At 48.1% G+C, this 16200-nt stretch overlaps 1 protein-coding gene across 2 annotated transcripts in view; it reads left to right on the forward strand.

Moving 5' to 3' along the window:
• Window positions 1-16200, forward strand: part of LOC126528239 (solute carrier family 2, facilitated glucose transporter member 10-like) — an 84963-nt gene that overhangs the window by 35667 nt on the left and 33096 nt on the right. The window contains exon 1 of one of the 2 annotated variants that reach the window (XM_050176124.3): window positions 12275-14499. The exons of the other annotated variant lie outside the window; for it this stretch is intronic. Within the exon in view, the coding sequence (XP_050032081.1) occupies window positions 14409-14499 (91 nt within the window). The 5' untranslated portion in view covers window positions 12275-14408. Of the gene's footprint in view, window positions 1-12274; window positions 14500-16200 lie in introns of those variants that run through there. 2 annotated transcript variants of the gene reach the window in all.

Consider the following 16200-nt stretch of genomic DNA (forward strand, 5'->3'; position numbering starts at 1 on the left):
TAGTTTTCCTCGGGTTCATGCGCTACAGCTTACTTGTGCTGGGCAGGACCCGAAGAACAAACGTACACGTCCGCCAGTCCATTCAAGCTCAAGCACTGAGAATATACCTTGGCCTTCCGAGATGTGCATCTTCAGAAGCGACTGTCGTCATCGCGCGTGATCACCTAATCCCAATTTATATTTGCATCGATGCCTTAGGAATGCACATCAGGCCTGTCGCCCGAATTCCATCACACCGCCTCGCCTCCCTTCCTGCTTCTAGGCCACACTCTGGCGTTCGGCGATATTATTGCTTCCCATCGTGCAGTGCTCCCTCGAACTTCACGCCTGCAGCAAGACCACCATTACCGCCGTGGTGCCTACATGCTCTCGAAGCACTCCTAACCATCCTGGAATCCAAAAGAAAACACAATATTTCTAGCCGTACAACAAGCTACACTGCTGCTCCGGCATGAGAAACACAGCGGATGCCTTCACATTTACACGGATGGTCAAGTTTCTTTTGCAAGCTCAGAAGGAGCAGGGGTTATTCCCGCGTGGTCCGTCACCATAAAATTCAAGACATCGCATTTTACATCATCGATGGCTGCAGAATCCGCAGCACTCAGTGCTGCTCTAGAATTCGTAATTGAAGAACCGTCACATACATGGTCAATTTTCTCCGACTCCAAGGCCGCTCTCCAGTGAATCATGTCGCCATTTCGTCATGAACCGTATGAGCAATTAGTCGCTGACGTAAGACTTCTTCATCACCACGCAGTAGAGAATAAACACAATATAGTTTATCAGTGGATACTGGGCCATTGATGTATTTACGGAAACGACCGTGCAGATGAGCCCTCCCCATCTGCTCATGATGGCCTCCACTGTGTAGCTATATCGTTATCCAGAGCAGACGCAGCCACATGGCTTCGTTCGTTCGCACGTGAACTTGCACTTGCACAGTAGAACTCGACAAAATTTACCAACGCTCGTCTCCATAACGTTGATCCGAATCTACGGCTATGTCTTCCGTCAGGACTATCTAGAGCTGAGGAGACGCTTCCGTGCCGCTTGTGGCTTGGTTCGGCCTTCACGAATGCTTACTTATTTCGTATCAGAATGGCCAACAGCCCTACATGCGGTGACTGTAGCTGCGAGGAAACAATCGTTCACCTTCTCTTTGAGTGTCCCCGCTTCAGTGCGCCCAGGAAAGAAATTTCAAGAGTGTTAATCTTGAAAAACACCCTTTGTCGGAGGAAAGGGTCCTGGGACACTGACCGAGACCGTCCTCAGCACAGAAGGCTTTGAAAGCGTTGTTGCGCTCCTTGCGGGGAACTGGTCTTAAAGGCAGACTTTAAGCATTGCCGTATTCTCCTTTCCTTCCCCCCATGTCTTTTGCTCAGCGGCAGTTGGTGCAGCGTCCAGCTGGTCCTCAGAGTGGTGTATATCGCCAGCATAGATTTTGTGTGTAAGGTTGGCCCAAACCTTGGGTGCGCACGCCAGTAATGCGCCGGAGTGTCGCATTGCTGCTGTTATCTACCAGTGTCTGCCGCGCTACACGCATGCACACATCCTTGGCCCGTCAAGCGCTGTTGACCCAGTTTCACTCGAATGGGCGAGTGCTTCCTCGGCAAGGACCTTCTCGGAAGGCTCGGCACTATATTCATCGATCCCACTTCTACGCGGCAGCAAATACTCTCGGCGTACTCGGTCTCAACATGCCCGAAACGAAATATAGGTCCGCCCAGGATGCCATTTTATACCTTAATATTCCTGGGTTGCACTACAGGCGTCATCTTCCGACGTCCGCTGTTTGATGCTCGAGCAACTGTATGCAAATTACCTCAACTTCCTTCATGCCCACACGGACGAATCGACGAGCGTGTATTTTGAGGGCTGTGCCGCGGGCGCCCGTGTTGGGTCTCGTCTTTCGTTACTACACGGTTTGACCGTTTGGACTGCCTGATCTCTTGGACTGCTGCAGATAGTGCCGGTGTTGCTGCTTCTCCTCGCGAACTGGGAGAACAGACTCCCACAGAACGCCCTCGTGCATACCGATTCCAAGTTGACAGTTCAGCAACGTATCGTGGCGTGCCTCCAAATAAGTTCTGCCATCAATTTCTGGCTCCACTTTAAAACATTCATAAACCCCTCCAAAAGAAAAAAACAACTAAAGACTAAAATAATGTTCCATTGTAAATGTCTTCGCATGTTGGTGTAGCTGGTAAATCGCACTTGCCCATGAAGCGCTTTCAAGCCAATCAACAATGGGAGTGCCTGTGAATCATTCCACACGGATGATTCGTGGCCACTTAGGTGCCCTTGGGACACGCCACACTGGCCCTCTGTTATTATAAACGGCCACTTTTCGTCACAGCAGAAGAACGTGATTGGTTTGTATACACTCCATGGGCATGGGCCTTTAAGGTCGACAGGAGGGCCTCTCCACGCTGCAGTGAGTGCAAAGTTGGAGTTGATATGGAGCCCTTCATCTGGTAATGCAACCGGTTCTGCTCTGAGAGGAAGGAGGTGCTTCTGGACCACCTGAGAAGAAATAGAGTTTCCTCCCGAGCGGGCGGGGCAATTATTTTAACGCGCAAGACCGGACAAAAATACACATTACAGTTTCGTGCATTCTATACTCACATATATCTGCGAGAGAATGGAGTTGCTGTGTCGCCCTGACGCATGTTCATGACGCTGACAGAGACGCTCACGCAGAGCAATTGCCGGCCAGGTCTGCCAGGCTAACTCAGCCAATAGCAACACCATAACTGCCACCCTTGAAAGCTCTGATATGTCATGTTGCCGCACCCAAAAAGAAAACAGTGACAACTAGCGGTATCTAGTGTCCCGAGTTGGCTGTAAACGGCCAGAACCTGACACCACCAACTGGGGGTCAGAACCAAAGAAAGCCAAGCACTCCGTAGAGATGGTTAACCAGCGAAGCTGAAACATGCGACCCCTGTGTTTATCACTGGGTAAATCCTGAAGGTTCATTGAAGTCTTTCCCGATGATTGGTTACGTCTTTGTATTTCTTAATGAGCTTACACACACGTTCGGCTGCGACGGAGAGAACTACGTCAGTGACGGTATACCCGCAGTCCGCCGTTGTCGCTTGTGTTAGGTGTCTGGAGCTTGCTCGAAAGCGTGGTTAGCAGCCTCCGCCTGCCATTACAGCTTGCGAGCAATGGCTCATACTCTAGTAAACGCGGTCTCCCCATTAGGACGACAAAAGTGAAATTCTACGCTGGAATGACGAGCGGTAACGGGCCAGCTGTGGAAGAAGACGACGACGACGCTCGAGCCATTGCTGCTGATGATAGTTTTTTTTCTACACACGGACACGATAGTCGGGAAACTAGCCCTTAACAGCTTAGCTGTATAAAAAATGTTATTAAACGACTGCCCTTGGTCTTAACGCAGGAGAAATGATCTTGCAAATAGAAAAAAAGTGCAACATTTCCGTGCAAAAGTGCTGTATGTGACTAACTCGCTTTAAGGTATCGTAATGGAATGTTGCGCAGTATATATATAATTAAGCAATGGCTGACTTGTACGTGTGCTGTTTATGCGATTCGCCGAATGAAGTGGACAGCAAATCCGCGCAGTGACCTTCGATTATACGAGTGACTTTCTCACTGATACTTAGTCAAGCAGTACTGCGCCGGAGCGTGAGTATATAGTTCAGCACCGGCTTCCTTCTCTAGTGAGAGAACGATTTGATAAGGCCGGTTCGTACGTACGGGAAACGGTTCGTTATAAACAGCGCCAAAACCAGTTGAGGTAGTCGGCGAGATTAGATAGATAGATAGATAGATAGATAGATAGATAGATAGATAGATAGATAGATAGATAGATAGATAGATAGATAGATAGATAGATAGATAGATAGATAGATATAGATAGATAGATAGATAGATAGATAGATAGATAGATAGATAGATAGATAGATAGATAGATAGATAGATAGATATAGATAGATAGATAGATAGATAGATAGATAGATAGATAGATAGATAGATAGATAGATAGATAGATAGATAGATAGATAGATAGATAGATAGATAGATTTAGCATGCTTTCAAATGAAGGGCATGGAAACATTGGTACCTGCTACTTCGTTTCACATCTGTGCGGGCTAAAGCGCTCTGGGTGATAAAAACTACTTGACAAAAAAAATGCTGGTGGACATGTAAAACTATCAAAAAGAAACAAATAGTGGAGGACTCAGTGTCGCCCTGAGGCGAGAGGCTGTTAAGAACAAACACGCATGTACACTGTGCGTGCCATGAGGCAAGGCAACACGTAAAGCCAGCTTTACGGTCACTCAAAGCTAGCTCTGTAATCAAGAACGGCATCTGCTGCTGCAGTTAGAGATTACGACCCCAGGACAGCTGTGGTTGTAAGCATCTAGGCTAACTGGCCACAGCTTCACCTCCTCACTTCGAGCCTGCTCGGACTTCGAGCTGCTGCGAGGCAACCAGGATGGTAGCTGCAGCCCCAACGATTACTTACTCTCGTCAGGCGAAATGCAGCGACCTGGCGGTCGTTTTGTTTTCATTTCTCCCTCCCAACCTGTGATGTCGACATTCTGAGGTGTCTCTGCCGCGTGATTGGCGTGTGAGTTCCTCTCATATTTAGGGGGTTTCCGCTGCACGCCGAAACTCATTTCGTAATGGTGGCCGCGCGTTAAGAACACCGGCATGTGATAATCAATCTTGTAACCATTTGCTAACGCGTGCACGCTGCATCCACCACTTATCTGCCGTTAGGTAAAATGTGTGGTTTGTGGCAAATTACACGAAGAAACAAGCCCTAATCGTGATGAGCTTAAACGTTAATCTGTTCGAACAGAGCGAACGAAAGCTATATGATAACGACTACGATAAACGGAGACGCGTGACCCGAACTTGAGTAGTATTGAGATAAATGGCGCTGATCCAGACTATATTAGGGTAATTCGGCTGATAAACGGGCACGCGCGGTTTTAATAGCGGGAACGAAAATTGCTCATACATTTCTTCAGAACGCTCTAAAAGACTGTTCGAAGCCGGCAATGTGTTTTCTTTTTGTCACATTGGCTTCAACTCACGACATTCGGGCCCAATATATAATAAGCCCTGCAAATAATTTGTAGCCTCGCTCGCTGCGGTAGTTTGCATAATCAGCCACGGACCTCCGATGCTGCTAGCCAGAACAGTTCCATGCCGTAATGTTTCAGAACATTCGCATGCGTTGAGTTTCGTGCGTTGGGTTTTCTTTTCTTTCCTTACCGCCACGCAGGTTCTCGACTGCGCGAGCACTCTACCGCAACTAAAAAAAACAACATAAATTAGAAGGAACGGAATTGATGACGATGTTTGTTAAACAGAATACCGTGAAGGTTTGAAACAAAACTTTTCTCGAGTAGAGAAGGCATCCCCGAAGGTACCACCTACATCTTACTACGGGCAGGAAGAAGCGTTGCCGCGTAGAAATAATCGAACCTTCGGTACGCGTGCGGTACTAGTTCCACACAGGCGAGGACTTGGTAAGGACCAATTTATTTCAACCCGCAAACTTATGTGAAACGACTCACTTGAAAAAACAAATTGTCAAAATTCCATGGGGAGGTGATGGTCAAAGCCAAGCGATAGCTTCCCGGTAAATTAGCTCAGATATGCTGTCTGAACTGCCTTGGTTAACGCTATGAGGCGTGTTGGAACTCTGACGCTGCACAATATTGTGAAACTTGAGGGTCCGTGCGGCCACAAAGGCTCCATGGATGGTGCCGTGCCACGTGCCGGGAGAAAGAAAAAAGGGTTGCGAGTGATCGCCAGGCACAATAACCAGCAATCTTCGACAGTCCCACTTGCGAGAGGGACGAGCGAGGAAAAGAGGAAACGCGCTGTCCTGATTTACATTTGCACAGTGCATGTCTCGCGTTCTCCATGCTTCCCACTTACCACAGGGAACTGTCGTAAGCGGGGCTGTTGAAGATTGTTCGATTACCAAATTGGCCTGACTTGCAATCCTGATAAGTTGCGCAGCCTCCGGGATCGGCCCGTTGACAAACCGCATTAGAACACTTGTGAAGACGCATGCCGTGCACTGCTATCAGAGTCGGCCCACCAGGTCACCACCACCTTTGGTCACCTGGTGGGCCGACACAGTGCCTCCGAGATCGGCCCAATTTACTCGGCCAGATAAATGTCCGCGCAGAAAAGGGTAAAAAAGTTGAGAAAAAGTAATCAGTGGCCATTTAGCGGTAAATGCGGTAGAGGAGGAGGAAAAACATTTATTTAAAAAAACATGACAAGCAGGTGTCTAAAGCGACAGAAATGCGTTAGCGTAACGTCGCGCGTCTTTGAGGTCCCGGATGCATGATTTAAGCGCGTTCAGCGCATTGCAAAGTGTTGTCCAGGAACTCACTCGTCACACGTCCTGCCTCTTCGAGGAGCGAAGCGCAACTAAGGGTTGTCCGGATCAGACCATCGTCAGTTGCACTGTATATATACATATATCTCTACCACGGGAACGGCTTCCCACACTTTACATACACTTCTTTCAACTTCGACACTCTTGATGCTCACGCTTTAAAAGAAGTTTTGCTTTTACAGAGCGTTATAAGTCGCTATCTAATCAAAATGATCGCTGTTTAACTGTTTGGAAAGAGTTGTTCCGACCGTTGTCAGCGTGCTACGGTCAGAAGAGCCAGGAGTGCTAAATTACGACGCACAATAAGTGCTTATGCAAAACCGCTTTGGGCATCTTGTCGTATGTCACTTGTTCATTACGTTTGCATTCCTGTCACAAGTTTTCAGGCAGAACCTTGAGCATCTAGGTAAATTTTAATGAAGACCACGTTGTCGTTGTCTCGGCCAAAGCGATTTATTTTGTCACAGGCATTAAGCTTTTATTTTCTTCTTTTGTTTCGGGTATAGAAGACAATAAATTATTTATTTGGTGCATCAATATGATTGTCAATATAATCGATAGCCGAACGCCTCCAGATAGCTATTCACTTGTTTAAAGGAATGGTGCCCTTTACGGTGTATATTTGTAGTGGTGAGAATATGTTGTTTCATAGGGTGATTTCGTAATGAACTAAACCGTTACTGCGGTAGCAAGTGCGTGTTGAAGAGTTATAAAAGTTGGCGATCGGCGACAAAGCGCTTCGCAACTCTGTTGTGTCCAAAAACAAACGCCTTTTAACATCGCCGCCTGTCAATCACCTGTGGCCGAAGTCCACCACGGGTGTCACACGGCGCACTTTCCATCCCGATCGAGCTTCATCGCGATCGAATTTCTCGGTTTCGATTTGCTCCTGCGCGCCGGCTGCGGGAGCGAATCGATTCCGGTCGAGAATTTCGATCCTGATCTGTCTCGGTCGGAAGTGCGCCGTGTGACACCGCTGTAACCTCCGATCACGAATACGCGCGAAAGAGTCAAAGAAATCTAAACAAGAAACTGCAACAAGAGTTCTTTCATAACTGCCTTAACATAAAGGGCGCAGTTTTGCTCCCTTACAATTAGCGCACTTATGCTTTTTAAGTCTCGGTTTCCGTGCAATGCACGTACTCGCGTGGATAGACTGTTGTCCATGATTCGGCGCCTTTGTAAACGAGATTTTCATCGTGACGACCCTTGTGAGGCGAGCTTCGACTGTGCCGTAAGTTTTGCTACACCTTGAGAAACTTCAGTTCAGTTCAAGTGCTTATGATAGGTAATTGGCCTTCAGACCAGACCAAGTGCTTGTTGCATGTCGTTGGTCTACGGTCTTGTTCAAGTGTTCATGGTTTAGCTCAAGCGTTGCGTGTCGTTAGTCATCGGTATCGTTTATATGCTAATTGCGTGACCTTGGCCATCAGTCTGGCTCAAGTGTTAGTTACATGCCGTTAAAATGCTGTCAGGGCAGTTCAAATGCTACGTGTCATTGATCTTCAGTCTTAGTCTAAATCTTTGTTGTTGGGGGACGTTGCCCTTTTGTCATGCTCAAGTTTTAAGTGCCGTTAGTCTTTAATCCAGTTCAAGGGCTATATATCGTTGGTTTGCAGTCGAGTTTTAAACGTTCCGTGGCGTTGTCCCTCAGTCTAGCTGAAGTGTTTTGTGTCGTTGGTCATCAGTCCAGTTCAAGTGTTGTGTGTTGCTAGTCTTCAGTCTAGTTCAGACGTTCGGTTGCGCGACGTTGTCCTCCCTATATATCTCGAATGTTTGTGTCGTTCGTCTTCAGTTCAGTTCAGTTCAGCTCAGTTCAGTTGTTCGTTATGTGTCATTGGAAGTTGCATAAAATGAGAAGACACACGTTCATTGTCCAGATTCGTACTCCGTCTTTCGAACTTCGTCGTGAATTCAAGAGCAGCAGATAACTAAACTGCAAACTGTCAAGTTTATTGCCACAAGAAACGTATCTAGAATGACACCTGTGCTCGTGTATTTGTGAAAACTACAATCTGTACTTTAGCCACAATTTCTCAGTTCATTCACAGAGTGCCATTGCTTTTATATATTTTATTGCTTGGGTGCTAAGAGGAAGCCTTAGCTCGGGGACTCTTGTCTAAATACATAGGAACGGCGAAATCGTTTCTCGCGGCAAGCACTGCGCCAAATTTGATGAACTCTGTTTGATTTAAAAGAAAAGCGTAAACTCTCGTGACTGTAAGCGAATTTTTTTACTTAGGCGGTCAATTGTTTACAAAAGCTATTGGAAGTTGGAAATTTGGAGAAACTGTAGCACAATGTTGGCAACCCTGTAACAAAAATTTATATGTCAATTCTGTAAACTTTACATGTACATCTAAAGCAAATAAAATTCATACTGAGAGATACTGGAAGTGGGACGTTTGCGAAACCCTGCTAAACATTCAACAATTTCACCTAAACTGTAAATTCATATATCAAGGTTGTCCGCTTTTGACGCTTTAATAGATTCAGGTTAGAGAACTGCGATGTCTGCTTTACGTGCCGAATTACGGATTTGTAAACTTCCTGCTTCAATTTTCTTTACTTGCCAATTTTTGAGAATTCATGCGAAATATTCGAGACCTAAATCAAAATTCTGCTTCAGAGTCACTAGAATTTATCGTTTCCTCTAAAATGGAACAGACTACATTCGCAGCTAACCTTTCTATACTTGGTTCCTACCATGTCTAATGCCGGTTTTTGCGGCTACGAAGCCTTCTTTAGGTATGTTTTCTCCAGAGAACATGGGATGGAAGAAATTACAATCTTCAAGAATTTCTTCGCGACTTTGCGAGCCACCGCTCGAATGAAGAACGCATATTGTGGGTGTGCCCCGCGACCTCCACTTCCAAAGATACTGTAGTCTCAAACTCACAACCACGCCATCTTTTTGACAGACCATCTGTTGTGCTCGTTTTCGTAATCTCACTTCACGTACGATCATGCGAACTTGCACAAATCTTCGGCGCCTTCTTTGGTGCAGTGCACTCTGCCCCAGTCTTAAATACAGTTGTTGTATATTATACCCATGGTTTTTTTTTAATTTTTTTTACGTGTACTGATTGTACACATAGCGACTATTCTAGTCACTCGCGATGTGAATTGATGTTCAGAACTTCAAATGCTGCCCAATAGGTCGCGCTATAACTATAGTTCAGATGAGCAGTTGGAGATGGCAGGGGAAATGAATGAATGAATGAACACAAGTCTGCATTATTTTCATTCATTCATTCATTCATTCATTCATTCATTCATTCATTCATTCATTCATTCATTCATTCATTCATTCATTCATTTCCTGTGCCTACTCCAACTGCTCATCTGAACTTTGGGAGAAGGCCCACTGGATTTATGTACTACGCCAGGCAATCCAGTGGCGAGAAGGCGACACCCGTTCACCGCCTCAATATCCTGGCTGCATCGAAAGCACCAAGAATTTCGTAATCTTGTACGGTATATGCTTCCGCGATTCGTTCAGCCCTACCATTACGGCTCCCTCGATGAATATGTTTTTCTTTGTAATTTTATTGTAAATGTAGAAACACGTGGAGGTTTAGGCTGCGTTAACGCCAGCTATCCCTAACATTCCCTATCTCTAACTATCCCTATCCCCAGCTATCCCTGCCTACAAAAACCAGCCAATGTGTGGCACATCACGTTTCACGATTCGAAAGTATTTCAAGTACCAGGAGCTCGGCTCAGCTTCAGGGGTACCCTTCTCAACAGACGACATATGAAGCGCGTGCCACCGAGTAGAGGAGCCTGTTATAAAACAAATAAACGATACTGGTTAAGCTGGCACGCACATCGTGAACGGAACTGGGACTTAAGCATAAATCCAACAGCAAAGGTTTTCGATACTAAAACAGCACGTACGCATGTTTGCCGTCTCTAAAAGGCGACACAAACGCGATGAATTTCGTCACTCGAACAAACAAAAAAATGGCTTGCACAATTCTCATCGATTCAACGAGGAAAAGTTTCTATACGTGTGCAAACGCCATTTCTGAGAACGATGCCATGTCTTGTCGTCGCTCACCCAGTCATGTTACTGTAGGGGTAGGTTGTTCGGTGGTTTTAACGCACGTTACGGTGTCAAAACCTGGAAAAATGAAGTCGCCGAGTGATCGAGATGGCTTTCCATCACCGAATCACATTCACTCTACGAACCTTGAACGGACGCTAAGCGACATTTCCACCTCATGCTCGCGTCGGCTTTTCGTGATTCTCGACGTTACAGGATATGCGAACAAGGACTGCCGTCCCTGCTAGTTAAACATTACTAACACAAAACCATGGTTGCTAGGCACATATTTTACGAACACATTCAAGTGTACGCAAGCCCTGCGGAAACCGCAAATGTATGCGCAAACCAGAGAAGCGGCAGCCGTCAAACAAACCGGACTTAGGTTAGGCTCGACAGGCTTTGACCGCCTCCTTCGCTATACACGATTTCTCCCCTCTTTCTGTCTGAGTAAACAATGAATGAGTTACAAAGTTCGGTAACACAAAAATAGCAGAGGGAGCTTACAAAACCGCAGCGTGACACGTGACTCAACGCATCCTGTTCTCGGCCCACAGACCGTCGTAAGAATAATTTCTTTCTTCTGTGCCACCCAGACAAGGGTGGTCGTAAAGCCGTCACCAGCAAAGCGCTGCATTGCACGAAGCAACCCAAGACGGCGTCACACATCCTGACAACGAAACTTGCTCATGTAGCTAACGCTTGTCCACGATAGGGGCTAACAGCCTGACACCTTTAGTAGACAAGTGAAAGCGAAGCGAAACGCGCTTCTCGTACGCGTGTTATTACATTTGCGAGCGTGAGTAATGCCTCGGTGCGCAGCTGAGCCCACTTATAAGGAAAAGGCTTATGCGAAAAGTATGGCTCGACGTCTGAAGTGACTCGCTGTAACCAAACTACCCTATAGCGAACTTAGACGAACTTTTGTCGCGCGTTCGTTATACACGCATTTGTTATGCCCAGTGAAGAATAGACGCGAAGACGGGATTAACTTATTCAAAGCAACGTTACGGCCTACTGGGCAGCAACTCGTGCCGGTGCCTTGAACTGATTTTCAGCACCACTATCAAAACGGCATGCACGCTGCTCGGGGTGATGTCCAGCCCTTCTCGAAAAAGAAGGGCTAACGTTAGCGTGGGGTATTTACGGGATCTATGTTACGAGCTTAAAACAGTGGTTAGCTAGTGCTCGTTCCGAAAGAAAAAAAAGCAAAGTAATCAATGCACCAATTAAACTCTCTCTCTCTCTCTCTCTCTCATATTATATATATATATATGTATATATGACAGAGAGAGAGAGAGAGAGAAATAAGAAAGCATGTCATATGTGCTCTTCACCCTCGCACGTCGTTATATTGCTTCGATAGATGTCCCCAGGTCGTATGCAGCAGGACGTACGTTATATTGAGCGCTCAGTTTTTGCCAAAGCATAAGCACCAGCATGTTGTGAGCGTGGGGAGAAGGAAGGGTACGAAGAAGGCGGGGGGCGGCACTTTAGAGGAGGGCCTCCCCCCTGTCGGATGCCCCCCTCTGGATCCGCCAGTGGTTCAAACTCTGTCGTCAACGAAGTCGCAACGCAGATGATGCCGCAACATTAAACCAACACGTTTTTTTTTCTTCTTCTTCTTCTTCTTTGCATATAGAGCGATACAGATGCCTCGCTGTATCTCCCACTTTGCATGCTACGTCTCCGCCCCAGCTGCGTCTCTCCAACCTCCTTGAGCGGCGTCCTTTCTCCAGCCGCTTGACCGATGCCCCGCTGTACTGACTACGTCGCGCCAAGATCGCGTTCTTTGGAGACCCCTCGTCCTCGGCTCCGCCAAGCTGATATGGGCTCTCACTCGGTCGTGTAAGTGCCAAGAGAAAAAAAAGGACGAAGGCAGCACAAAGAAGCAAAGAGAGAAAAAATAACAAGGGACAGAAAGAAAGAAAGAAAGAAAGAGACCTTCGCGATATGGCGCAAGGAACGCGTGCAGGGAGCACCGTTACATCGCCAGAACGTCTCGACTTCCTTTCCATATGCGTCGCCAAAGCGGTCGCGCCGATACAGCGCTTGAGCGTGTCTAGCGTGTGAAAGCGGCCTAGCGCCGAGAGCACCCGTTGAGATGCTACTGAATGACCGGGCTAGCTGCTCGGGAGTGCGCCGCTGACTGCGATCCCCACAGAGAACCGCTGTTTGCCGAGCCAGTTCATCGGTTACACGCTGTTGACACCGTATTTTCTTTTTCTCGTGTGGCGTGAGGAAAGAAGAAGAATATGGTGAAGAGTTGCCAGTGAGGTGTGCGCTACGCAACAAGTGTCAGTTTTCAGTACGACGAGATCGTTCTAGCTCACGTGCCGTGGCAAGGACTGCAGGCGCTTCGAAAGCACTACACGTGGAACATCGGTGGAGAAGCGCACCGCGATATTCGAGTGACCGGTGATAGAAGAGAGAGAGACACTCGGGGAAGCCCCGCGCACAAGGTATAGTGCCTAAGAACAATCTCGTGCGTGAAGACAGCTACTCGCGCGTGTTTTGAGGAAGTCACTTTAGCCAAGCCAAGATCACTTCAACGAGTAAGTTCAGAACGGTGAGCTCCGCTATTAGCCTTGTCGCCTAGCGTAGAGCAGGCGGTCACGTTCCCCAAGTGTCGCCATGGTCGCGACGCCTTGAGAAAGGTCGTAAAACGCCGCAGGAATCTCGAGTGCCAGTGGACGAAGTGCACCGAAGAGGTTGTGGTGCAAGAGAGACCGCGAAATATAAGTGGCTCGGCAAAGCAGCAGCGGGAGCTGTAGGGTTTCAAATTGCCCTTGAGACGCAGTTGAAGAGAGACACTGTTGTCGGGGCAACTCGTTAAAGAAAAAGAAGCCGCTTTGAGAATTCCAACCGCCGAAAAGGTGCTCGACCCGAGGAGTGAAGGAAGACACTAGATGGTGGGGCAACGGCTTCGGGTTCCGCGAACCGCATCGCCGAGCGAACGACAGCACTACTGTGACGGTCGACGGGACGACGTGTGAAGGGTCTAGGAGGAGGGTTGGCCGTCTTCACTGCGAAAAACGGTGATATGTGCAAGGTCCCCGAGGGGCACCGGAAACACAACGTTCGTGGCGCATGTCTTTAGGCCAACGATACAAGAGCAATAATTGTTTGGGTGTTCTTGTTGCTCATTTGGCCCATAACAAAGCATAACCCCTTTACAACAGCGTGTTGTGCAACCCAAACACAAGTTCGAACAACGGATACGCAGCGGAAACCTGATTCGGAAGGTGTGCTTACGTCTTCTTAATACACAGTACCACACCACCTGTGTCCCGCTCTACAAAGCGAGACAGCAGGATTCACGAGTGCGGTCAGTCGCGTTTGGTGAAGACGCAAGAGTGTAGGGAACGAAGATACTTCAAGGGCCAAGCGTTTCGCCGCAAGAAACGTGCTTCCGAGGCTGACTGAAGCCGTCGATTACCCAGCTGGACTGCCCCGCTTTGCGAAAGAGCCTTGCACGACTCGCATCTCGACTAATGCTATAGGTGACGACATATAACGTCGCATCGTCACAGCCCAGGCTGCGGAGGAAGAAAGGCCGGAGAAGCGCGAGTGCCGCGCACTCGTCCATCACGCGCTCGAAGACCTCGACGAAAGGTTAGCCAAGCCACGCGGCAAACCACGAAGTTACTCGCCGCCACCGCCGCTTAAGGTCGGGGACTCTCCCGTATACGTTCTGGCGAGCGACCAAGGAAGGAGTCCGGGAGCTTAAAAGAAAATAATAATCATCAACATTGATCGAAGACAGTGGTGCCCATTATTTCGCCCGAAGCCACCTGCACGCGCCGAGGTCTTCGGGAGCAAAGCTCGCGGCGACGCTGTCGACGCTGAAGGGCCGTGGCTGGCGACAACTGCGTTCGCCTGTCGCCTTTCACTTTGCTGCCACGCGACATAACCGCGGCCCCATCGCACGTCGCGGCCTGGCGCCAGCTGCGAGACATGAATGCTTGCGCGGACGCGGCTGCGGCAGCCGCCGGGACGCCGCTCGTCTTCGAAGACTACCGGGCAAGCGAGCCGTTTTTAGGCAGCGGTGAGTGACATCCCCGCCGGGGCGAGGGGGGGGGGGGGGTGGGGCGTGACACTGACCTCCACACCCGCTGGTCGCTCGAAGAGCGCGCCGCACACGAGCATAGATTTCAATGCGAGCAGGCAGCAACTAATCGGAACGCCTTTTACACGCAATTACACGAAAGTGCCACGTGTAATGGCTCCGCCGCCAATCTCTTAAGCGCGGAATGGTCCCGAGAGTGCACTCTGAAGTCTGACTTGGGCCACTGTTACAAACACGGGCGAATCTGGGAGCGGAACAACGAATGGGAGTAGTTTAGGAATTTGTTTACTTCTGAATTTGTGCTGACAGTACAACCACAGAGTTCCGTAGAAAAATTACTGAACGGAACTGTGGTGCGAGTGCCTACGGAAGTATTCATCCTTCTGGCTTGGAATGGCTAACGCGCCTCTGTAAATTGATCATTGTTGAGAAAATATCGCTTCATAAATTCGAGATTTTCGCGACGATTACACATGCGCGCAGATACTTACTGCCTTGCCGTGTTTAGAAAATTATTGGATTGCCGGAAAATTTAGATAAGTAAAGCGCCACAAACGACGGCACAAGAAACATCTAACCAAAAGAACAGATTAGACAAATGAAAGTGTCTGCCAATCTTCCCACCGCAGAGCCGAACGTTTGAAATACCTGCCGTGGTTGCTTAGTGGCCACGGTGTTGGGCTGCCACGCACGAGGTCGCGAGATCGAATCCCGCGGCCATGGTTGCCGCGTATTTCGATGGGGGCGAAATGCAAAAACACCCGCGTACATAGATTTAGCTGGACGTTAAAGAGCCCCAGGTGTTGCAAATTTCCGGAGTCCCCCACCACGGCGGGCTCCATCATCAGCTCGTAGTTCTGACACGTAAAACCCCAAAATTTGATTTGAACGATTGGAGTGTCAGAGTTACCTGTATATTAATTTTTGTGGGAAACCGTACGTACAACGTTCATGCCAATCTCAGTTCACCCTGCGTCACTTAAAAACTAATTGCTTGGTTCTGCGGGAAGCGTGATTGCGGAACGTCATTATGGGCGCGCTGCATGGATGTGAATGTCGCCGTGCATGATAATTTCTATGTCGGAACAGCTGGCGTAAATGGATTGCACGCTTTCAAGTGCACCTTACGCGAGACTCAAGGTCGTCGTTGGCATATCACCGTGCGCACATTGGGGCCTTTATTTTTCGCTGCAGGTTTTATTTCTCAAGCACGGCCTTCGAGGTTTTCGTAAGCTCTTCACAGCATGCGTTATACATGCATCGCACCATACGTAATTGGCGCGTTGGTACGTTCTCAGAGCCGGAGTGGCGTGAAGAAAAAGGAGTCCCTTAGAAACCGACATTCAATTGGGACGCACTAACTGAAACATTGAAAAAGAAAATATAGCGAGGGCAAAGGGGGAGGAGGTACGAAGTAGACCGGCTTTAAGTAAAGAATAACATCCTCATAACAGCTCCAAGTTCTGGCTGTTTGTAGGGATGCATCACCTACTAGCAAGAAATTATTCTCCCGATGGGATTACTTTGGTTATGGACAGTTTAGTAGTGCACTTTGTACCCGTCTCGCTGGTTCCGCTGTAATGGTTTAAGATCTCACGTGAATTCGTGCTTTCTGGTTTTGCGAGCAACAACGGCGATGGTTCGCGGTCGCGCGAATTTCATGCCAATTTGCGCCTTAAT

The sequence above is a fragment of the Dermacentor andersoni genome, chromosome 9 (genome assembly GCF_023375885.2).
Source record: "Dermacentor andersoni chromosome 9, qqDerAnde1_hic_scaffold, whole genome shotgun sequence".
NCBI lineage: Eukaryota > Metazoa > Arthropoda > Arachnida > Ixodida > Ixodidae > Dermacentor > Dermacentor andersoni.